The sequence below is a fragment of the Sinocyclocheilus anshuiensis genome, unplaced genomic scaffold (genome assembly GCF_001515605.1).
Source record: "Sinocyclocheilus anshuiensis isolate Anshui unplaced genomic scaffold, SAMN03320099.WGS_v1.1 scaffold888, whole genome shotgun sequence".
NCBI lineage: Eukaryota > Metazoa > Chordata > Actinopteri > Cypriniformes > Cyprinidae > Sinocyclocheilus > Sinocyclocheilus anshuiensis.
The window spans coordinates 874,226-893,321 of record NW_015549648.1 but is presented as its reverse complement, the minus strand read 5'-3'; the positions used below and the strand labels follow the sequence as shown (position 1 = coordinate 893,321).

At 35.0% G+C, this 19,096-nt stretch overlaps 1 protein-coding gene across 1 annotated transcript in view; it reads right to left on the bottom strand.

Annotated features, from left to right (window-relative positions):
• Positions 1-2,558: 2,558 nt before the first annotated feature.
• LOC107660183 (collagen alpha-1(XXIII) chain-like) overlaps positions 2,559-19,096 on the bottom strand; it is a 142,852-nt gene continuing 126,314 nt past the window's right edge. Inside the window, exons 11-32 of the mRNA XM_016449433.1 lie at positions 18,595-18,711; positions 12,170-12,196; positions 12,056-12,082; positions 10,666-10,719; positions 10,192-10,254; positions 10,005-10,040; positions 9,372-9,449; positions 9,122-9,145; positions 8,163-8,216; positions 7,964-8,008; positions 7,705-7,785; positions 7,566-7,619; positions 7,403-7,468; positions 7,206-7,232; positions 6,893-6,952; positions 6,639-6,710; positions 6,328-6,354; positions 6,167-6,220; positions 5,949-6,035; positions 5,567-5,635; positions 4,502-4,540; positions 2,559-3,887 (exon numbers count right to left, since the gene is read on the bottom strand). Of these exons, the coding sequence (XP_016304919.1) occupies positions 3,837-3,887; positions 4,502-4,540; positions 5,567-5,635; positions 5,949-6,035; positions 6,167-6,220; positions 6,328-6,354; positions 6,639-6,710; positions 6,893-6,952; positions 7,206-7,232; positions 7,403-7,468; positions 7,566-7,619; positions 7,705-7,785; positions 7,964-8,008; positions 8,163-8,216; positions 9,122-9,145; positions 9,372-9,449; positions 10,005-10,040; positions 10,192-10,254; positions 10,666-10,719; positions 12,056-12,082; positions 12,170-12,196; positions 18,595-18,711 (1,212 nt within the window). The 3' untranslated portion in view covers positions 2,559-3,836. The remainder of the gene's footprint in view (positions 3,888-4,501; positions 4,541-5,566; positions 5,636-5,948; positions 6,036-6,166; positions 6,221-6,327; positions 6,355-6,638; positions 6,711-6,892; positions 6,953-7,205; positions 7,233-7,402; positions 7,469-7,565; positions 7,620-7,704; positions 7,786-7,963; positions 8,009-8,162; positions 8,217-9,121; positions 9,146-9,371; positions 9,450-10,004; positions 10,041-10,191; positions 10,255-10,665; positions 10,720-12,055; positions 12,083-12,169; positions 12,197-18,594; positions 18,712-19,096) is intronic.

The window sequence follows — 19,096 nt, the reverse complement described above, 5'->3', positions numbered from 1 at the left end:
TTTTCCTACCCAATTTCTTCCTTCCAGTCAACTTTGCATTTAATATGCTTTGATACAGCACTCTGTGAACAGCCACCCCTTTCAGTAATGACCTTCTGTGACTTACCCTCTTTGTGGAGGGTGTCAATGATTGTCTTCTGGACCATTGCCAAATCAGCAGTCTTCCCCATTATTGTGGTTTCAAAGAACAAGAGATACCCAGAATTTATACTGTAGGGATGGTCACTGAATGACCTGAATACTGGATTTTTTACTTTCATGAGCTGTATTTATTATAAAAAATCTTCTGGTTCTTGGCAGGACATATTAGATCTTTTTAGCAGCAACAACATGAAGTAATCATTTTCTGTATGACTTTATCAGTCTCTAACATCGTTCTTGGCCCACTCTTCTTTAAAACGGTGCTCCAGTTGGTTGAGGTTTGTGGGCATTTGTTTATGCACAGCTCTCACCACAGCATTTCAGTCAGGATGAGGTCTGGACTTTGACTGGGCTATTGCAACACTTAGATTATTTTCTTTTTCAACCGTTCTGTTGTAGATTTGCTGGTGTGTTTGGGATCATTGTCCTGCTGAACATTTGGCTAAGCTTTAGCTGTCGGGATGGATGGGCTCAGAGTTGACTCTAGAATAGCCCTCCACCAGCATGTGTGAATTTTAGTATGAGATGTTTGTTTCTTCTGGCACCTCTTCCTAACATACCATACTTTCTGGTCTTTTCCTAATTGTACTGTCACAAACTTTATCATTTAACATGTTAACTGAGTCTTGTAGAGTTTGAGGTATAGTTGTTGGGTTGTCTGCCATTTCTATTGTATACTATCTATTATACGGAGTATTGTAAAGTCTGACCATGGGGTAAATTTTCCTGGGATGTCCACTCCTGGGAAGATTCAATGTCTTCCACATGTGAATAATCTTCCTCACTGTGAAATGATGGACTTCAGATTGTTGGAAAATAGCCGTATTTCCCTTCCCAGATTGAAGGCATCAACAATTGCTACTATAAGATCATTGCTGATGTCTTTCCTCTTTAGCATTGTGTTAACACACACCTGAAGGTTCCAGACCAGCAACCTGCCCTTTGTTTTTTCAAAGACTTTTGTCACTGATGTACTAAATTTCCAACCCTCATTTTGATCCTTATGATCCATTTTTAAGGGGTGGTTCCTTTAAGGCTTGACTGTAAACTACCACTGTTATGATTGGCTAACATCATTGCATAGAAAATAATATCAACACCCCCTTGCTATAGCACGCCAGTGCATGTTTTAAAAACATTCTATCCATATAAAACCGTCATTTACAAACAAAGCATTATGAAACTCTTTACTTACGGTTTGCGATGCAGCTGATGTCAGATCCAATACAGTTGGCTGCTTTATCTTTCAACAAGAGTTTCTTTACGAACTCTCCATTACACTGTGCTTTGTTCACAAAACAATCTTTCACGAGTTCACACTTAACATATAATTAGCTGAAGTACTGAAGTACACCGTATAGGTGTAGTAAGAACTCGAAGTGAGGAGATGGGGCGGTGGAGGGATGCTGATAAACCATCAATGGATAGAGGTAAGTCAGCAGTATTTATACCTATTGGTGTTGATTAACTTGAGTGCGCTCCACTTGTGTTAATTAGGCTAAGTATCTGACGCACTCCTCCCGAACTTTGTTAATAAAACATCATTTAGTCAAATGCTCAGAATAAACATATAATCCACCAAGTTGTTCTGCTGTCAGCAGACTCAAGCGCGTGGAGTATGTCAGAAAATTAATGCACAGTGTACACCATATCCAATATACAGCGCCAGTGATTATAATTGGTTAGATTTGCTTAATTTGCATCTGGTGAACACACGTAGGTGGGGCTTATAATGGATGATCATATGCAAATATATTTGTCCATATGACGTCACAGATCCCACAATATCTAAACGAGCCATTTTTGGAGCTTTAATAAATGCTTTATTTATAACGAGGAAGATATTTTAAGTTATGAAACCTGCAGGATGTTTAAATGTTACAAACATTTTTATATGTCAAAACCTCAAAAAATCTTATGTCATAACCTGTTTAATTACCTTGGCATTTAAAGTCAACAGAAAACTGCACTCTTACTCATTACTTGCGCACTGTGACAGTTTCCAAGTGAAACAGAATATTCATGCAATGATGAAAAAGTGCAGGATTTGATTTCATCCATTAGGAATTGATTTGACCATGAAAAGTGTCAGAGAAACAGTCTGAATGTGAGTTTACAGTGGATTGTGGAGAACTTTTGAAACACCACACACTTTTTGACCATGACCAAGGTCAAAGGAAAGAGTTTTTACTAATTTACTAGTAACAAACTTTAATTTCTATTTTATAAAACATCTTTGAAAGCAAACCAATGCATGTAATGGCTGTCAGGCAGTCGGTAAGGCTGTTTTCCTTACCCCATTTCAACTATTAAATACAAATACTGTTTCAGCAGCAAAATATCTTCAAAATCATCTTTCTGTATCTTCAAAATCAAACATTATTTGTGTTTGGAAAAAAAAAACACCTGTAAAGAAATTCAAAGGAAAAACAAAAAGTTAAGCAATAAAATGTTCCGAAAATGTCCTCCCATTCTGTTTTGTTTCTAAAACGGTGCTATAATGCTGTTGGTCAATCAAATTTTTTTTTTTACAGTTATGTAAATCACAACATAGTAACATAGCAACATTTTGTCAGCCATTTAACACCAAAGACAGGCTTATAAAAATTCAAATGCATTATCTGTAACATATATGCATTATAAGAACTTTTACATGATCTGACCACCAGTTATTTAATACGAACAATAAATATTTCAGAAAAGCTTATGTAGAATGGTTTTAAATCCCTGAAAGAGGGTACACCATCATGGAAATGTATACTGAACATGCTAAAATGCCTTAAAAAAACATCTCTTCTGGATGTTTTTTCTCTGTGTTAAATCTTGGAAAGCCAAAGAACGAAAATGAGACCGATAAAATGGAATCTCTAATGTTTTCTATGCTTTCATGCCATGAAAGATAATAGAGCAATACTTTGTCAAACATAAAAACAGCCTTAAACTTGAGTCCTCATAATGGCTGAACTGAGGCTATGAAAACACCTCCAGTTTTGGCCATCTTCAAAAAGCACTTCAGTATATATATCATAAATTACTATGAACAATAATATGGAATACGTATCAAGGATTGTGATGTTAAAAACAACGGCAGGTAGTCACAGTCAACATATACTCTATCTCGAAGTATCACAACAAATGTGACCAACATGTAGATGCAGTAGTAAATAAACAGGTACGATATAACATTCTATTCTCACTCACTATATGCTGCGCTAATTTAAAACAGATGTAGTGTTTATTTTGTTATCAATGATTTATGCATTAATAAGTAAATGCTCGCCATCCAAAGTTAGTCTTTGGGCGTCAATTCCAGATGCTTTGTGCTTTTGCTTGCGGGTTAAAAACTACAAAAAAACAAGCATAAAACAGTAACACAAGAAATAAATCATTATAAATTACTGTTCATTGATATTCTCAAAATAAGGATCTGTTCAGTATCATCTCCGATGCCAAAGATATCAGGCTGCTGTTGCTGTCTTGTGGAGCAACTGCATCCATGAGGCCAATCCTTGATCTCTTATCATCTCCAAGAGCTCAACTATGTTCCTCCATGAAAAATATTGACCATAGCGAGGGCTGTCTGCACCCTCATTCGACCTGCATACTGAGGACAGTCAATATTAACCAATATTATTGAGATGCCGTCACTTGAGGGACTGTAAAGTCATTTAAACTCCTCGGGGTCTTGAAGACAATCAAGGCTGGGAGAGATGTTTCCTCTTGAGTTTCTGAAGCATTCCCTGTTCCTTTGAAAATAAAAGGGGATATGATGCAAAATTCTTGTATTGGCACCAGTTGAGCGGGTCGGTCCAGCATGCCCATGCAACATTCCCCGGGCACATTACAGGCATCTTACGGTGAACAATACTGACATTTTATGCTCCAGGAATTAAAAAAAAAAAAAAAAAAGATTTCATTCAAGAATTCAATAACCCATATGGACACCAAAAAAAGCAGTGTCCACTATTTGGTCCACAATTTCTGATAAAAAAGGTTGAAAAAATAACACTGATGAATGTTAATTGAAGTCTCTTGTCTTTATAAAATGTAAAAATATTTAAAAAGTGAAAAAAGCTGTATGAAATTGCAATATATATCACATCAATATGTACAGACGACATGCCTCAGGTTACACATCACTGCAAAAAAACAACAAACAAATGATATTAGTGATGAGCAAAGCCAAATCCAAAATAAAAATCCAAAACTGCAACATAAAACAGCTATGTGGCATGTGTACTGATGCACACTGCAGTCGATTCATTTAAATAGGCAGTTGTTAATGTTAAAGTCACACACATGAACTGTACAGACATGGTTATGGAATATTCAAGTATCATAAATGCTTTTTTTTACTGACCTTGTGCCAGCAACCTGCTATTGGAAGTCCATCAGGACCCTTGAATGTAAGAAAAAAAATGGGTGTAAGAGCAAAGAATCCGTTTCAACTGTATTGCAATTTTAATTAACAAATTCATGTGTTAAAATGGTTTTAAAAATTATCAATTTTAATTTTCACAATTGTCTGTAAGCATACACTGCACACAAAATCCTAATAATACTATATATTTAAAAAAAAATAAAAATAAATAAACTTAAACTCCACAAAGGATCACAACACCACAAAAAAAATATAAAAAAATACATGCTTGCAAAACTCATCACAGTAATACCGTGTTATGGAGTAACACTAATAAAATATGAATGAGATTTTGCGTGACAAGTTACAATGTTTCTCGTCGATCTTAGTTAATATTTAATGCATCAGTTTCGGTTTTATAAACCTTGAATAAACATGAATGATCTCTAATTGTAATCTCTATTGTGTTGTATATATACTACCATTTAAATGTTTGGGTCGTAAGATTTTCTAATGTTTTGAAAGAAGTCTTTTTGCTCACCAAGGCTAAAAACAGTAATATTGTCAAATATCATTACAATGTAAAATAAAAATTTTTTTGAATGTAATTTATTCCTGTGATTCAAAGCTGTATTTTCAGCATCATTACTCCATTCTTCAGTCTCACATGATCCTTTAGAAATCATTCTAATATGCTGATTTGCTCCTCAAGAAAATGTCTTCTTATTATTAAAGTTGAAAATAGTTGCTCTGATTCTTAAAATAAATATAAAGTTCAAAACAGATTCATGATTCTTTGATGAATATAAAGTTCAAAAGAGCAATTATTTGAAAAATAACGTGTTATAATTTGTGCAGCCACTTTTGATCCTTGCTGAATAAAAGTATTAATTTCTTTCAAATAAATCAATCTTACTGGCCCCAAACATTTGAACGGTAATGTACCAGTATGTATATGGCAGACATAGGATAGTTTAAAAGAAGTAGTTAAAAGCGAAAGCAGGAAGTGTCAGAAATCTGCAGGTATAAACAGAGCAGAGAGAGAAGCAGGCAGATATACTGTACCAGTGGGCAGGGGGCCTCAGGGGCCGGCTGCCCCGTTTCCACTGCCTCTTTTTTACATCCATCAGCTCCCTGTCAGCGAGAGCACATATATACAATATACACTGCCATAATGACTAAAAACAAACAAGACACACACACTCACGCTAGAGAGTCCAATCAAAGAGAAACTGAAGCAGAACATCAGTCTATAGAAACATACAGAAGAAAGGTGAGGAAACGTGGAAAAGGGAAAAAGATGTCTGTGAAATATCGGTGTTCCCAGATGAGCACACTTTGTTGTTCCTGACAGAATTACCCGGTATGTTTTTTCACCGGATTTTCAGCAGCATGAATCTGTAACATATCACCACATATAAACATGAAAAGTAGCTATAACACGCACCACGGGACAGGGCTGGTCCAGACCCGGCGGCCCCTGTTCGCCTTTCTTTCCCTTGAGCCCTCTCTTTCCAACAGGTCCACGATCTCCCTGTGAACAGGAGGATCCACAAGATCGTTTTAAGTAAAGGACTATGTACAGTCAGAAAAACAAATAAATGACTGTTTTTTGAACATGTATGAAAGCTTCATTGATTATCTGAGGTAAATATCATACAGTACCCATTCTCCTTTCTCTCCACGGTCACCCCTGTCTCCCTTAATGCCAGGAAAACCCTACAGTAAATTAAAATCAAAATTACGCTGGAAAACTTCCATTGAAAAACAAAAGATCAATGTATGTACAGTAAGAATGAATGAATGAATAAATAAATGCTGCTTACATCTAATCCAGGTTCCCCTTGTTTTCCCTGTGAAAGATAACAAAAATACTTTTAGCTACATTTATATTTTATGTGTGGATTATCTGGAAAGTACTAATGTAATATTATTTTACAGTTAGGTTTAGGCATTATTTCTGACATTTATCAAATCAAATCAAAATTCATTCATAAAGCACCACAGAGGGGTTAAAAAGAGAATACTGAAATAATGAAAGAGAGATAAAAAGAATGAAATAAACCCCACAAATACATCTGCTCAAACTTAATTGTCATTAAAAATAGCAATTAGTTGAATTTATGATTTGATTTACCTTTTCACCCTTTGTGCCGGGAAGACCAACTAATCCTGTTGCTCCTGGGGGCCCTTGAGGACCATGAAGGCCCTATAAAACATAATAATAGGTATAAAACATTGGATATGGTATGGTTATGGCTTACAGATGTTATGAGTATGGATAACACCATAATCACAACATCCACAGGCCAGTCATGTTTCGTGTTTGTGAATATTGCTTTTGTTTTTAAATCCTGGACTAGTGCATTATGGGATTAGATGTGGTCTCACTTGTATTCCTGCAGCACCAGTTTCTCCCTTCTCTCCTTTAATACTCTCCCCTGGATCACCCTATGAGAGATTCAATACAGCGTTAGACTGATACAGTGCATGAAGTATGATTTTACTGGATATCTTCATTTATTAGGAAGTAATAATAAAAAGTAGTTAAGTTAGCTTTATGATGACGTGTTTCATATCAAGACAAAAAGTTTGATAAATCACTAAATTTAGGATAAATCACTAAATGAATAGACTTTGTTTAAAGTCTGAATAATAAAAATAAAATTAAATAAAATAAAATGAAATGAAATGAAATACCTACTTTGGGGCCTGACAAGCCACGATGACCCTAAAACACAAATAATATCTGTCATAATCTTTGAATGATGTTATGATATCACTCTTAAAAGTCAAGATCTTGCAGATAAATGGCAAAAAAGAAGGGAGAATTTATGGTCAATGTTAAGTTATCAAATTAACTGAAAGCATAATATCATGCATATCTAAGATGAGCCTCACCATGTATCCAGGTGGTCCTGGTGGACCTGGAGGCCCTGGTGGTCCAGGCTGTGAAATCATCTGAACCTGTAGACAGTCATAAAACCACAGCTAAAGATAACTGTATTCTTAATACTAGAATATTAATAAATAAATCAAAAAATGTGGGTGCAATTGTACTGACCAGATTGTCTTCTAGTATAGACTCTCCTTTCTCTCCTTTCTGCCCATCAATTCCCTATAACACATTTGATTAATATTATAAATGATAATATGACAACAAATAAATTGGATTTAGAAGATTTATCACTTTGAATACTTACAGAGGGACCAGAGAGGCCCATTTCTCCTTTCTCCCCCCTGTCTCCAGGTTCACCAGGCTCCCCAGTGTCTCCCTTTTCACCCTGATGATCAAAACAATCCAAATATCGATTAGCAACTCATCTGCATGAACATCAGAATAGCTCATATGCTGTAGGTTCTATATACAGTAGGTGCTTGTCCTTGCAAAACTTTGTATATTTCTATAAAATAAAAATAAAACAACTGATATTCTTGTAAATGAGTTGAACCAATTATCACCGTTTCGCCATCAACCCCAGCAGGGCCAGGCAAGCCAAGTTCACCCTGTTTGGATGAATGAAACACACAGAAGTTCAGAATTGATATGAATTAGATCATTTAGTTCTAGTACAAGCTTTGTGTGGCTTTAAATACAAAAATCATGGAAACAACACACTCTGAGCCACTCATTAGGAGTTCAGCAGATTTCGATATTCACCTTTGAACCTTCTTTTCCGGGTGGTCCCGGGGGTCCAGGAGGGCCAGGTGGTCCCTGTTAGTTAAGCAAGCGGAACAGACATAATTAAAGCTTATAAAATGGTCTTTTTGCAAAACCACTTTGCATTTTGAGAACCACAAACCTCTGATAGACCTCATTTTACGACTGCTATAAAACAGGAAATGTTGTTCCAATATAATTCTTCATGTGAAATCTTGTGGAGTATGAAAACAACATCCTGAATGATACTTCACAATGTTGATGGCATTCTTTGAAGGAAATATTGCTGTTCTTTAGACTGATACAAACCATAATTACGGCCGACATTTTTGCATTTCCTTGTCACCATATTCAATTTATCTGTCACGCTTTGTGGTTCGATAAACATTTCAGACTGATTATACTGTTGATAGAGATGACCACAAAGCCTTGCAAATGTCCAAAACGATCAAATTCCTAATTTTTCCTCCTATTTCTCAATTGCAATGTGACAAAACACAGAATTTCAAAGAATGGCATCGTCTAGAACATGTAAACATGTAACCGCAAGAAGCATTCATTAAACAATCCAGATCCACATTCTCAATACAAGAACAACAACATTTGCAACTAACGACATCTAATTTTATAAAATATGTCTTGGTACGTTACATAAAGAATATGTTTCAAAGCATTCTTATTTTAATTATTTTTTACATTTAATTTAGTCAGCGATGTTTGCTTCACACCATTTTACAACATAATGTTGCATGCATGCTACCAGCTTTGATTATAATATTTATATTGAATTATTGAAAATGTATCTTGAATTATCTATTTTGAATTAGCATGATATGCTGACATAATAATGAATTGTTTTAAATTCACAAGCACACACAGTGAGTATTTGTTAAGGATAATTAGGCTGCACATTCAACTGAAATAACCAAAAATGGCAAGTCGTGCTACAGTACAGTTACCGAGACACTGATGGTTTTGATGGCCTGCCAGAAGACAAAAAAATCAAGTCTGACTGCAATTTCAGATCATATTATGGCATTTGGTTTTAATATAACCATGAATTTATAGTCATCTGTTGTTTACATAATTGCATTACAAGAAGTCTAACCAGTAACATCTCGTTTACATGAATCCAGATGACCGACTGGCAAAAATAACAGTCGTTAGGAAGTTTTTCTAGCAATTACCATCAACAAAATCACGGCTCACCTGAAAGGCATCTAAGAGTTTGCCATTGAAGTCAATGATATCACCGGATCCTGATGTGCCTTTTTCACCAGGGCGGCCCTGCCGCGATCAAAACAACTGTTACACAACTGATCACACATATGTAAGTATTCTCAGATGTGAAGAGGTGCTTCTCTGCTTTTGTTTCATCCAAAGCAACATACATTGCAATCAAGATATACATTATATCAGTTCATGTATTACCTGAGAATTAAACCTATGATCTTGGCATTGCTAGCAAAATGGACTTTTGTTGCAGTTGCTTGTTCATTTCTCAATTTATGTTTTTAAAGGTACACTCAATTTTTATACATTGTATCCTAAGTGTACAATACTATAGTATTTTTAAACGCAAATTAGGTGCAATATAATTTTTTTTTAAATAATTTTTTAAAACACTGGAAAGCTATTTGTGCTACAAACCAGTGCATATTTACGATTATGACAATAAATTTAAATTTTAAGCAGCATAACAGACTCTTTGTGTACAGCTAAAATAACTGAAAGCAAATGACACTGGAAGCCTCACATTCAAGTTATGAAAGTCAAAAACAATGGTCAGCATAAAATTGAATGAGCACACTTTGAATAAACGTATGATGCATTGTTCCTCACCGGTTCACCCTGGGGCCCTTGTTCTCCAACATCTCCCTGAGAAATACAAAGCCCAAATCAAACCAATACAGTCAAGCACACTGATGTTTCCCATTTACTATAAGTCTTGTCTTTTGTAGGAATCACTGTATATATATATATATATATATATATATATATAACAGAAAGAGCTTCACCCAGCGCTCACCTTCAAGCCTGGCAGACCATCGGTTCCTCGGTCACCCTGAGGACCTGGCTCTCCCTGCTCACCCTGCCAAACGTATACAGAGCATTTACATTAATACAGAACAGATCGCAGAGAGAAATACTGCAGCAGAGTATGCTTGGACAGAGCAGTCAGATCCATATGAAGCCCATTACTCTATGAAATCATTCTTATTACGCTGCTAATGATTAAGTAATGGTCAGAGGCTATGGTGAAATCAAGCACATGATCAAATCCAAAAAATATGCTAAGAAGATTGCATGAAATTGAACCTATGAGACTAAAGAGTGCAAAACAGAAGATAAATACACAGAAAATGAACAGGTAAAAAATAATATTGCTTGATGTCTCTTGTTTAAATACCAAAATGAAGGAAAAGGATAGTATGTTTTTGGATCATAATGGTGGGTTTTTCGATATTCTGGTGTCAAAACCAGAGGAAGAATGACCTCTGACCTTTGGCCCTGGGGGTCCCTGTGGTCCTGGGTAACCCTGATCACCAACTTCACCCTGTAAAACAGTTAAACATCCAGTTTACAGGCATTTAAAGGCATTCAACACTAAAACGTGGAAAAAGCAACAGATTTGTTCTTCCATATTGTGATATTGGATCCGTCCATCAGTTGTTGATTGGATGGAGGCAGACCTGAATGTGAGCTTGCACTTTTATACGATTATAATTTTTGTTAATATTTTAAATTAGATGTTATTTTATATTACATTTTTTCTGTTTTCATTTTTATTTTAGTAAAAGTTTTAGTCATTTTGTTGAACATTTTATATCGTTTTTTGTATTTATTATTATTATTTTGTTTTAATTTATTGCTGGTTATATTAATTATTTTAATACATCAACTTAACTAAACAAACATTAAAAATGGTGCATTGGCAACTAGTTAAAATAAAATAAAATAAAATAAAATATAATGTTAATTTTATGTAGTTTAGTTTAAGTAATGAATGTTTTCTTTTAGTTTTAGTTTTAGTTAACAATTACAACCCTGGCACTCACCAGAAGATTAAGTTATGACATTTTGATTTAAAATGATGGGCTTAAAGGTAAATAATTATATATAAAAAAAAGAAACATATGCACACATGAATCGTTTACAATAAGATCAGTAAGATGTATTTAGACAACCAAGAAAGAAAGTTTTTTTTTAATTTGGTCTTTCTTAATGTTGATGGTCTTATTGTGAACAATACATAATTGCAAATGATTAAAAATTTAAAAAAATTTAAATTCTGGTCTTGGTCATTTTTCAATGTAAAAGCTTTCTTCTTCAAGGAAACATTTTCCTTTTTGGTGGACATCACCAAAACCCCCTCCAGTCACATACAAATAGCACTTTTCAATTTTCACAGATAAAAAATATAGTCTAGCCCTACATGTTTCTTATATCCTGTTTCACTTAGAAATAAAATCACATTACAGAATTAAAAATGGTTGCGAACACCATTTCATGCGGACTTTTTGTACAACAGGTCCATGCGGCTGCAACAACACGGCTAGAACATACTCGCATACAGTATGTTTCTCATCTTAGTCTCACACATGTACTAAAACCAAACTGATATTACACATTAGAAGTCATTCCAGTGAAACAGGCACAAACTAATTCAAGACCTCATACAGATGTCAGTGCAACCAGACGTCAGTGTTTAAGTCAGCAAGCACTATAGCACAAAAGGCAAAACACTCAAACATGCTGTTCATATTTATGCCAAGAGGAAAGAATTTAGTCTTTCAGAAAATTGCGAAAGCAAGACATTTTCCTAAAAAAACAAGAAACATCTTGGCCTCAAGGATGAGCACACACACAGATTTTATATGTTTTAATCTTACCGGTTTTCCTGGTAGACCTCTTTGTCCCTGCAGAGGAAAGTAACATACAATAATATAATGTGAGCCATGAAGACCATGACCATGTTGATCAGAAACAGTGCTGGTTCCACTCACCTCCATTCCTTCTTGTCCAGGAGCACCCTAGAGAGACAGAAAGTATTTAAGAGTTACTTTAATACACCAAACTTTCAAGATGTACGCCAGTGTTTGATTGATGCCAGAGCTCTTTTTTAAAAGAGACCGGAGAACCAAATGTCATGTGCCAATCCTTCAGTTGCAGTGCATCATTATTAACATTAAATGGCTTGTTAGGTTAGTTTGTGGTATGAGTTTCACATTAAATATCAAGTCAAGTCAAATTTCCATCATTCCATCATTCCAAAGCTCCATCGAGACATAATTTAATTGTAAAATATGAGTCCTCTATCCATAATGTTGCATTCTCAAGAGAAAAAGTTGTCTTGTCTGAATCAGGAGAGAGATATGCACAGATCAAGCACCATTTATAAGCGAAAACATAAAACAGTTCTAAACAAATATGTTGGTGGATTTGGCCAAAAGTGATGGTTTAGCATTAAAATGCATTAATGATGAATGTGTTTCTTACAAACACGCAGCTTTCCTCTTCATAAGACATTAATTGATGGACTGGAGTTGTGTGGATTACTTGTGCATTATTGTGATGTTTTTATCAGCTGTTTGGACTCTCATTCTGATGGCACCCATTCACTGCAGAGGATCCATTTGTGAGAAAGTGATGTAATTTCTACATTTCTTCAAATCTGTTCTGATGTAGAAACAAACCCATCTACATCTCTGATGGCCTGAGAGTGAGTCCATTTTAGGCAAATGTTCATTTTTGGGTGAATTGGGGTGAATCTGGAGCCATGCCACTTGTGGTTGTATCCTATTTTATTTAGAAATTTAACTTGATAAGTTTGAACTGTCACTCCTTTCATTTCCTATAAGCTGAGAGGATAGGTTATCAAACTATTAATTACCTAGTTAATTTTCACAGCATTTTTTTTTTTTTTTTGCAGAGATGGATTTGTCTGTCATTTAACCACTAGGGGGCAGTGATGTACAACTTTGCTTATTTTGGTCAATAATATCCAGCTGCAGCCCCGCAGCCCCACACGTTTCAGGACACACAATCCAGACCACACGATCCAGGCCGGAAGTGAGGGGCGGAGTTAGTAAAACGTAACAACATGGCGGAGAGCAGGGTGAGTAAAGTTTTGTGTCATTTTGTGATGAAAAATTCGTTCAAAAGTTAAATGTTTAAATAGTAAAATTGTATTATTCTTTGCCATTTTGTAATGAAGGAGCTCACTATAATCAAACACATGAAACTGGCTGTAAAATGGATACATGCCAATAGACATGTGTTCAGGGGCCCTGTGGAAGAGCCTCTTTTCCTCAGAATGGAAGAGGATGACAAGGAAAAGTCCCTCCAAAATCTCATCAAAGATGTGGAAGACTGCAGAGACCCATTCACATTTAATTTTTCATTCAGGTGAAGACATGGAGATTTTTTTAGTTGAATGCCATGAAAAAATGGGATTAAAATTGAATTCTTCTTTTGAAGAGTGAAAAGTATAAGACTTTCAAGCTTTTTTTTTTTTTAATATTACAATTACATTTCTAAATTTTAATTTTAGTTCTATTTTTGGTTGTTGAAATTTTTTTTTTCATTAGTATGTTGCACTTTTTCCCATGTTCAATTTGAATTTTAAAATAAAAAGTATTCTTCACATCAAAGGTCCATTCTCTGTGTCTTTAAGTATTTGTTATAAAACAAACATGACCTAAATATCTCATCATAACCTACAGTCAAAAAAAATGTTACGGTTTACTAGACTGATCAAAATGAATATCAATTTAAAAAATAAAATAGTTTTTTTAATATAATTTTTTAGTATTTTGTGTATTATTAAATATTGTAAATCCTATCAAAATTCTTGGGATAGCTCATATTACATCTAACAAAAGAAAATTGCACTACAAAACTGCGACCGTTAACCATATATGGTTCGCCTCACTTCCGGCCTGGATTGTGTGTCCTGAAACGTGTGGGGCTGCGTGCGGGTCTGCAGCTGGATATATCTCATTTTGGTTGTACGTTTGCTATCAAATATTAGCCACCATTAGCAAACACCTGCTCACATTGATGCTAAGTTATCATAGGTTTCTTATCATTTTATTACAGAGGTTTTGAGTGTTTTTGTCATACACAGAGAGAGTGTATACTCAGTGTATATAACTGCATGCATCTTTTGGAGGATGTGCTGGGTGAATGTTTTATGATATAAACTTAGGATGTCAAGCAATGGTTTTCATTTTGTAATCGATATTCTTGTCTTCATTCTGTACCTAAATTATCAACAGAATGAATGAAGACATGGCACACATACGCATACACATAATCTAGTCAGATGTAGTATTTTATGTCAAGCAGACTTCAAAGCTGGTATTCAGCCACAATACACAGAGACATAATTTTCTGTTCCCTGTCAAAAATGAACAAAACCAGAGGAAGCGCTTGGGAAAATCAGAAGCACTGTACTGTTCGCTTTCCCCATCTTCCTTCGAGCTGTGCTTCTTAACAAGGTGGTTTTGCCAGTGAAAAACACAACAACAGGAGATAACTAGCTAGCAAGTTGTTATGTCAGGGAAACATCAGTGACCAACATGGTGCAGCATTTCATAGATTTCAGCTTTCATAAAACATTTCTTTATACACAAGCTTGACGACAAAGTAGAGCTGTGCAAACAGAACATCTCGTCTCTTTGTTTTTTTCCACGGGACTCTAATGAAAAGCTCTACTTCTGCACAGTCACACAGACTCTCTTTGTGCATGTGCTGTTTTAGCCTACTGTGTGTGTTTAGACTCATCAAATGATATCACAATTGTGTTACTTTGTGCTTGAAGTGGGTAGTATAGATGTTGGTACCTCGTTTATATATACATAAGTACCTTGTTTATATATGCATATTAGAACTGCCAAATGTGACTAAATGCTTAACATGGTCACATTTAAAGGGTTAGTTCACCCAAAAATTAAAGTGCTGAACGTAAACAACGCTGATTACACAGTCTTCAATGTCTCATGATCCTTCAGAAATCATTCTAATATGCTGATTTGCTGCTGAAAACGTATTTTTATCAATGTTGAAAACTGTATTTTTGTGGAAACCATGATACGTTTCAGGATTTTTGATGAATAGAAAGTTCAAAAGAACAGCTCCAAAATGGCGGAAGACGGTAACTCGGGGAGAAGAATTGCTGAATAAATTATGTTATTATTGTTTTCTTTGCGCATAAAAAGTAGCTTGTAGCTTCGTAAAAATACTGTTGAACCCCTGATGTCACATGGACTATTTTACTGATGTCCTTATACGTTTCTGTGCGTTGATCGTTGTAGTAACCTTGCTGTCTATGGGAGGGTCCGAGCTTTTGTAACATTATAAATGTCTTTACTGTCACTTTTAATCAAATTATTACATCCTTGCTGTAAAAAGCATTAATTTCACTGAAAAAAATACTGACCCTGTTCCGAAGATGAACGAAGGTCTTACGGGTTTGAAACGACATGAGGGTGAGTAAATAATGACAGAATTGTCCTTTTTGGGTGAATTAACCCTTTAATGTATTTAATGCATTTACGTTTTTTGTTTTTTTTTACTTTGTGTGTGTGTAATTTCCAAAGACTGGCTACTTATACATATATATATATATATATATATATATTTTAAAAGCATTAATTTCACTGAAAAAAATACTGACCCCAAACTTTTGAATGGTAGCGTGTGTGTGTGTGTGTGTGTGTGTGTGTTTGTGTTTACACACACACATATACACACATATATATTTAAACTATAGTTTGATGCAGATAATCCTGAGTAAATGAGATTCCCCACATGTTTGCCAAACCCCCAAATGTCGTGTAAAATCAAGCAAAGTGAGTTTGGTAATTTAAAATGTCAGTCAGACAGCTTCTTCATATATGAATGAACGGTTCTTGGCCAGAGTAATCTATAATATGCTACAGATTTTCTGCTGATAGTCAAAACCTTGGCTTGTGAAACTAACAGTCTAATAAGAGCGACATTTCAGACTTCCACAGAAGAGAGTATGTAATGCCTCTCATAACTTGCCGCTATGCAGGAATAATTTCTGCCTGGTATTGCAAAACAAAATTGACAGACCAGTATGCCAGTGAGAACCAGCCCAGTTTGAGTGAAATAAAACCATTTCCAGTTCACTTTTAGTCCAAATTAAACTGCCTTCATGATAAGAAACTAAAAAGGATTAACTTAATTTGAAGCGACCTAAGGCGAGAAATGGTGGGACAACTGTTCCTGAACCTGGATTCGTGCCATATCTTATCCATTTCGGGACGTTCAGGAACATCAGAGCTCGTCAAGAACACACTGTGGCCGTGTCTTACCCAAACCAGATGAGTCTTGAGCCTTAAAATCTATATTTGGTTTAGCTTTAGGTGAGCCAAAATGCACTGGCATAGACTGTGGTTTTCAAACGTCCCGCCGGGGGAATGATGAACTGGATTTGCCCCTTTCCCCTCTAACCTCTCTCTCTCCATCACCTCTGGCTGAACAAAACACAACCGTCAGATGACAGAGGCCAGAGCGGAGCAACGCTAATGCCTAACCTTTAAAGTACAACCTGTAACTGTTGTAAACCACATGCTGCTATAGTACAAAAACAGCTTCAGATAAATCCAATTGTACAATTAGGGCCCCCTAGGTAAAAAAAATAAAAAAATCAGTTTGTGGTGTTAGTTGGTGCCCTACACCATTTGCTTACTCTGTGTATGCTTTTTTTTTTAAATCGCGCACGCACACACACACACTACATTTGTTAACATATTTAACTTTTTAAAATGACTCTGTTACAATGAGCTGAACAAACACACTTCTTGAACATTTGTCACGGCTTATTTTCATCATGTCTTCATTTCATTATGTTTAAGCTGCGACGTAATGATTTTTTTGTTGAGACTATATGAATCATGAGTCAGTTTTGTTGACAAACAGTAACAAACTGGGCAGTAGATTTGTAGTTCCCGGTATGCTTTGCATGGGACTGCACTCAGAGAATAAATATTAAAATTAAGTGTAATTTTGTATGTTTTTCAGTAAAGAGAAAGACTTTTTAGTGTTTATTGTTAAGTTGTGATGGACATTTAGAAAAGTTTCCATTATGCTTTTGAGATTTGGGGTTCAGCAAAATATCATTTGTTTAATTAAATGAACTTTTTTAGTTTTGCTGTACACTTTTTTAGTCTTGATGTGTAGTTTTATTTCAGTTAAGTTTAAGTATGGCTTAAGTGTCCAAATCCACTGTAAAATTATTTTTTCAAGGGGTTGAATAAAACAAAGATTATTGGAGGACATTTTACAAGAAAATACTATTTCAGTCTTTCTACTTCAACTTTTTACATTGTTACTCACTGTTTCTCTGTAATTATTTGCAAATTTTTTCTACACCATGTTTCTACACCTTTGTTTCAGGCCACTGTGAATGCACTTATCATTTATGAAAATGCACATATGATTTATGAAACTGATTTTCAATTAAGAGAGTAAGATCTGTCAATATCTTTCAGAGGTTATGCAAACATTTATTTGCCTTGACTGGATCTGATATAGTCTGTTCTGTGATTTGAGTTGTTATATTTGAGCATTCAAATAAGATTCAAATAATCCTGTTGTAGCCTGTACAATTTTCATGAGATGACCCCTTTTTTAAGGCATCACAGAAGCAGGTAAAATGAGCGGAGCGTCTTACCGATTCTCCCGGTGGGCCGCGGGGACCGTCCTTCCCTGTGTTTCCTGGGGGCCCTCTTGCACCGGGTGCTCCAGGAGGGCCTGGAGGTCCAGGTGGGCCAGCTTGTCCTTGATCACCCTGATGGAAACATAGACATGTGATATAGAATAAATTCCTCAAGTAAGTCACAGCAAAACATAAGCACAACAAAAGCACAAATAACATTCTCTTGAAGTATATATTTTGTTTAATTATCTTTTTTTTTTTTTGAAAAGTGAATGGAAGATGATATTTTAAGTTTCATTATTACAGTTTATTTATTGTATATAAGTCATTTGCCTTTAGTGAATAATAATAATAATAATAATAATATTACATTAATAAATAATAAAAAATAATTATGCCTTTAGCACTGTAAACAATATTTCTAAGCTGTAAATAAAACATACAATTTTATTGTGTTAATAGCATAAAATCTATCAGCAATTTCTAAGTAAAGATCATTTCAAAGTAAATTCTACACCAAATTTTAGTGTATATTGACAATCTGTCGATTCTTATACATCTAAAATGGTGAATCTCATAAAAAAAAATGTAATACAGTATTTCCAGGATCATTATTATTATTTATTTTTTGTAGTGCTGGGCAATGATTCATCGCATCCAAAATAAAAGTTTTTGTGTATAATGAGATGACCCCTTTTTTAAGGCATCACAGAAGCAGGTAAAATGAGCGGAGCGTCTTACCGATTCTCCCGGTGGGCCGCGGGGACCGTCCTTCCCTGTGTTTCCTGGGGGCCCTCTTGCACCGGGTGCTCCAGGAGGGCCTGGAGGTCCAGGTGGGCCAGCTTGTCCTTGATCACCCTGATGGAAACATAGACATGTGATATAGAATAAATTCCTCAAGTAAGTCACAGCAAAACATAAGCACAACAAAAGCACAAATAACATTCTCTTGAAGTATATATTTTGTTTAATTATCTTTTTTTTTTTTTGAAAAGTGAATGGAAGATGATATTTTAAGTTTCATTATTACAGTTTATTTATTGTATATAAGTCATTTGCCTTTAGTGAATAATAATAATAATAATAATAATATTACATTAATAAATAATAAAAAATAATTATGCCTTTAGCACTGTAAACAATATTTCTAAGCTGTAAATAAAACATACAATTTTATTGTGTTAATAGCAATAAAATTTATTTGCTACTTGCTGTTTTTTTTATATATATATATATATATATA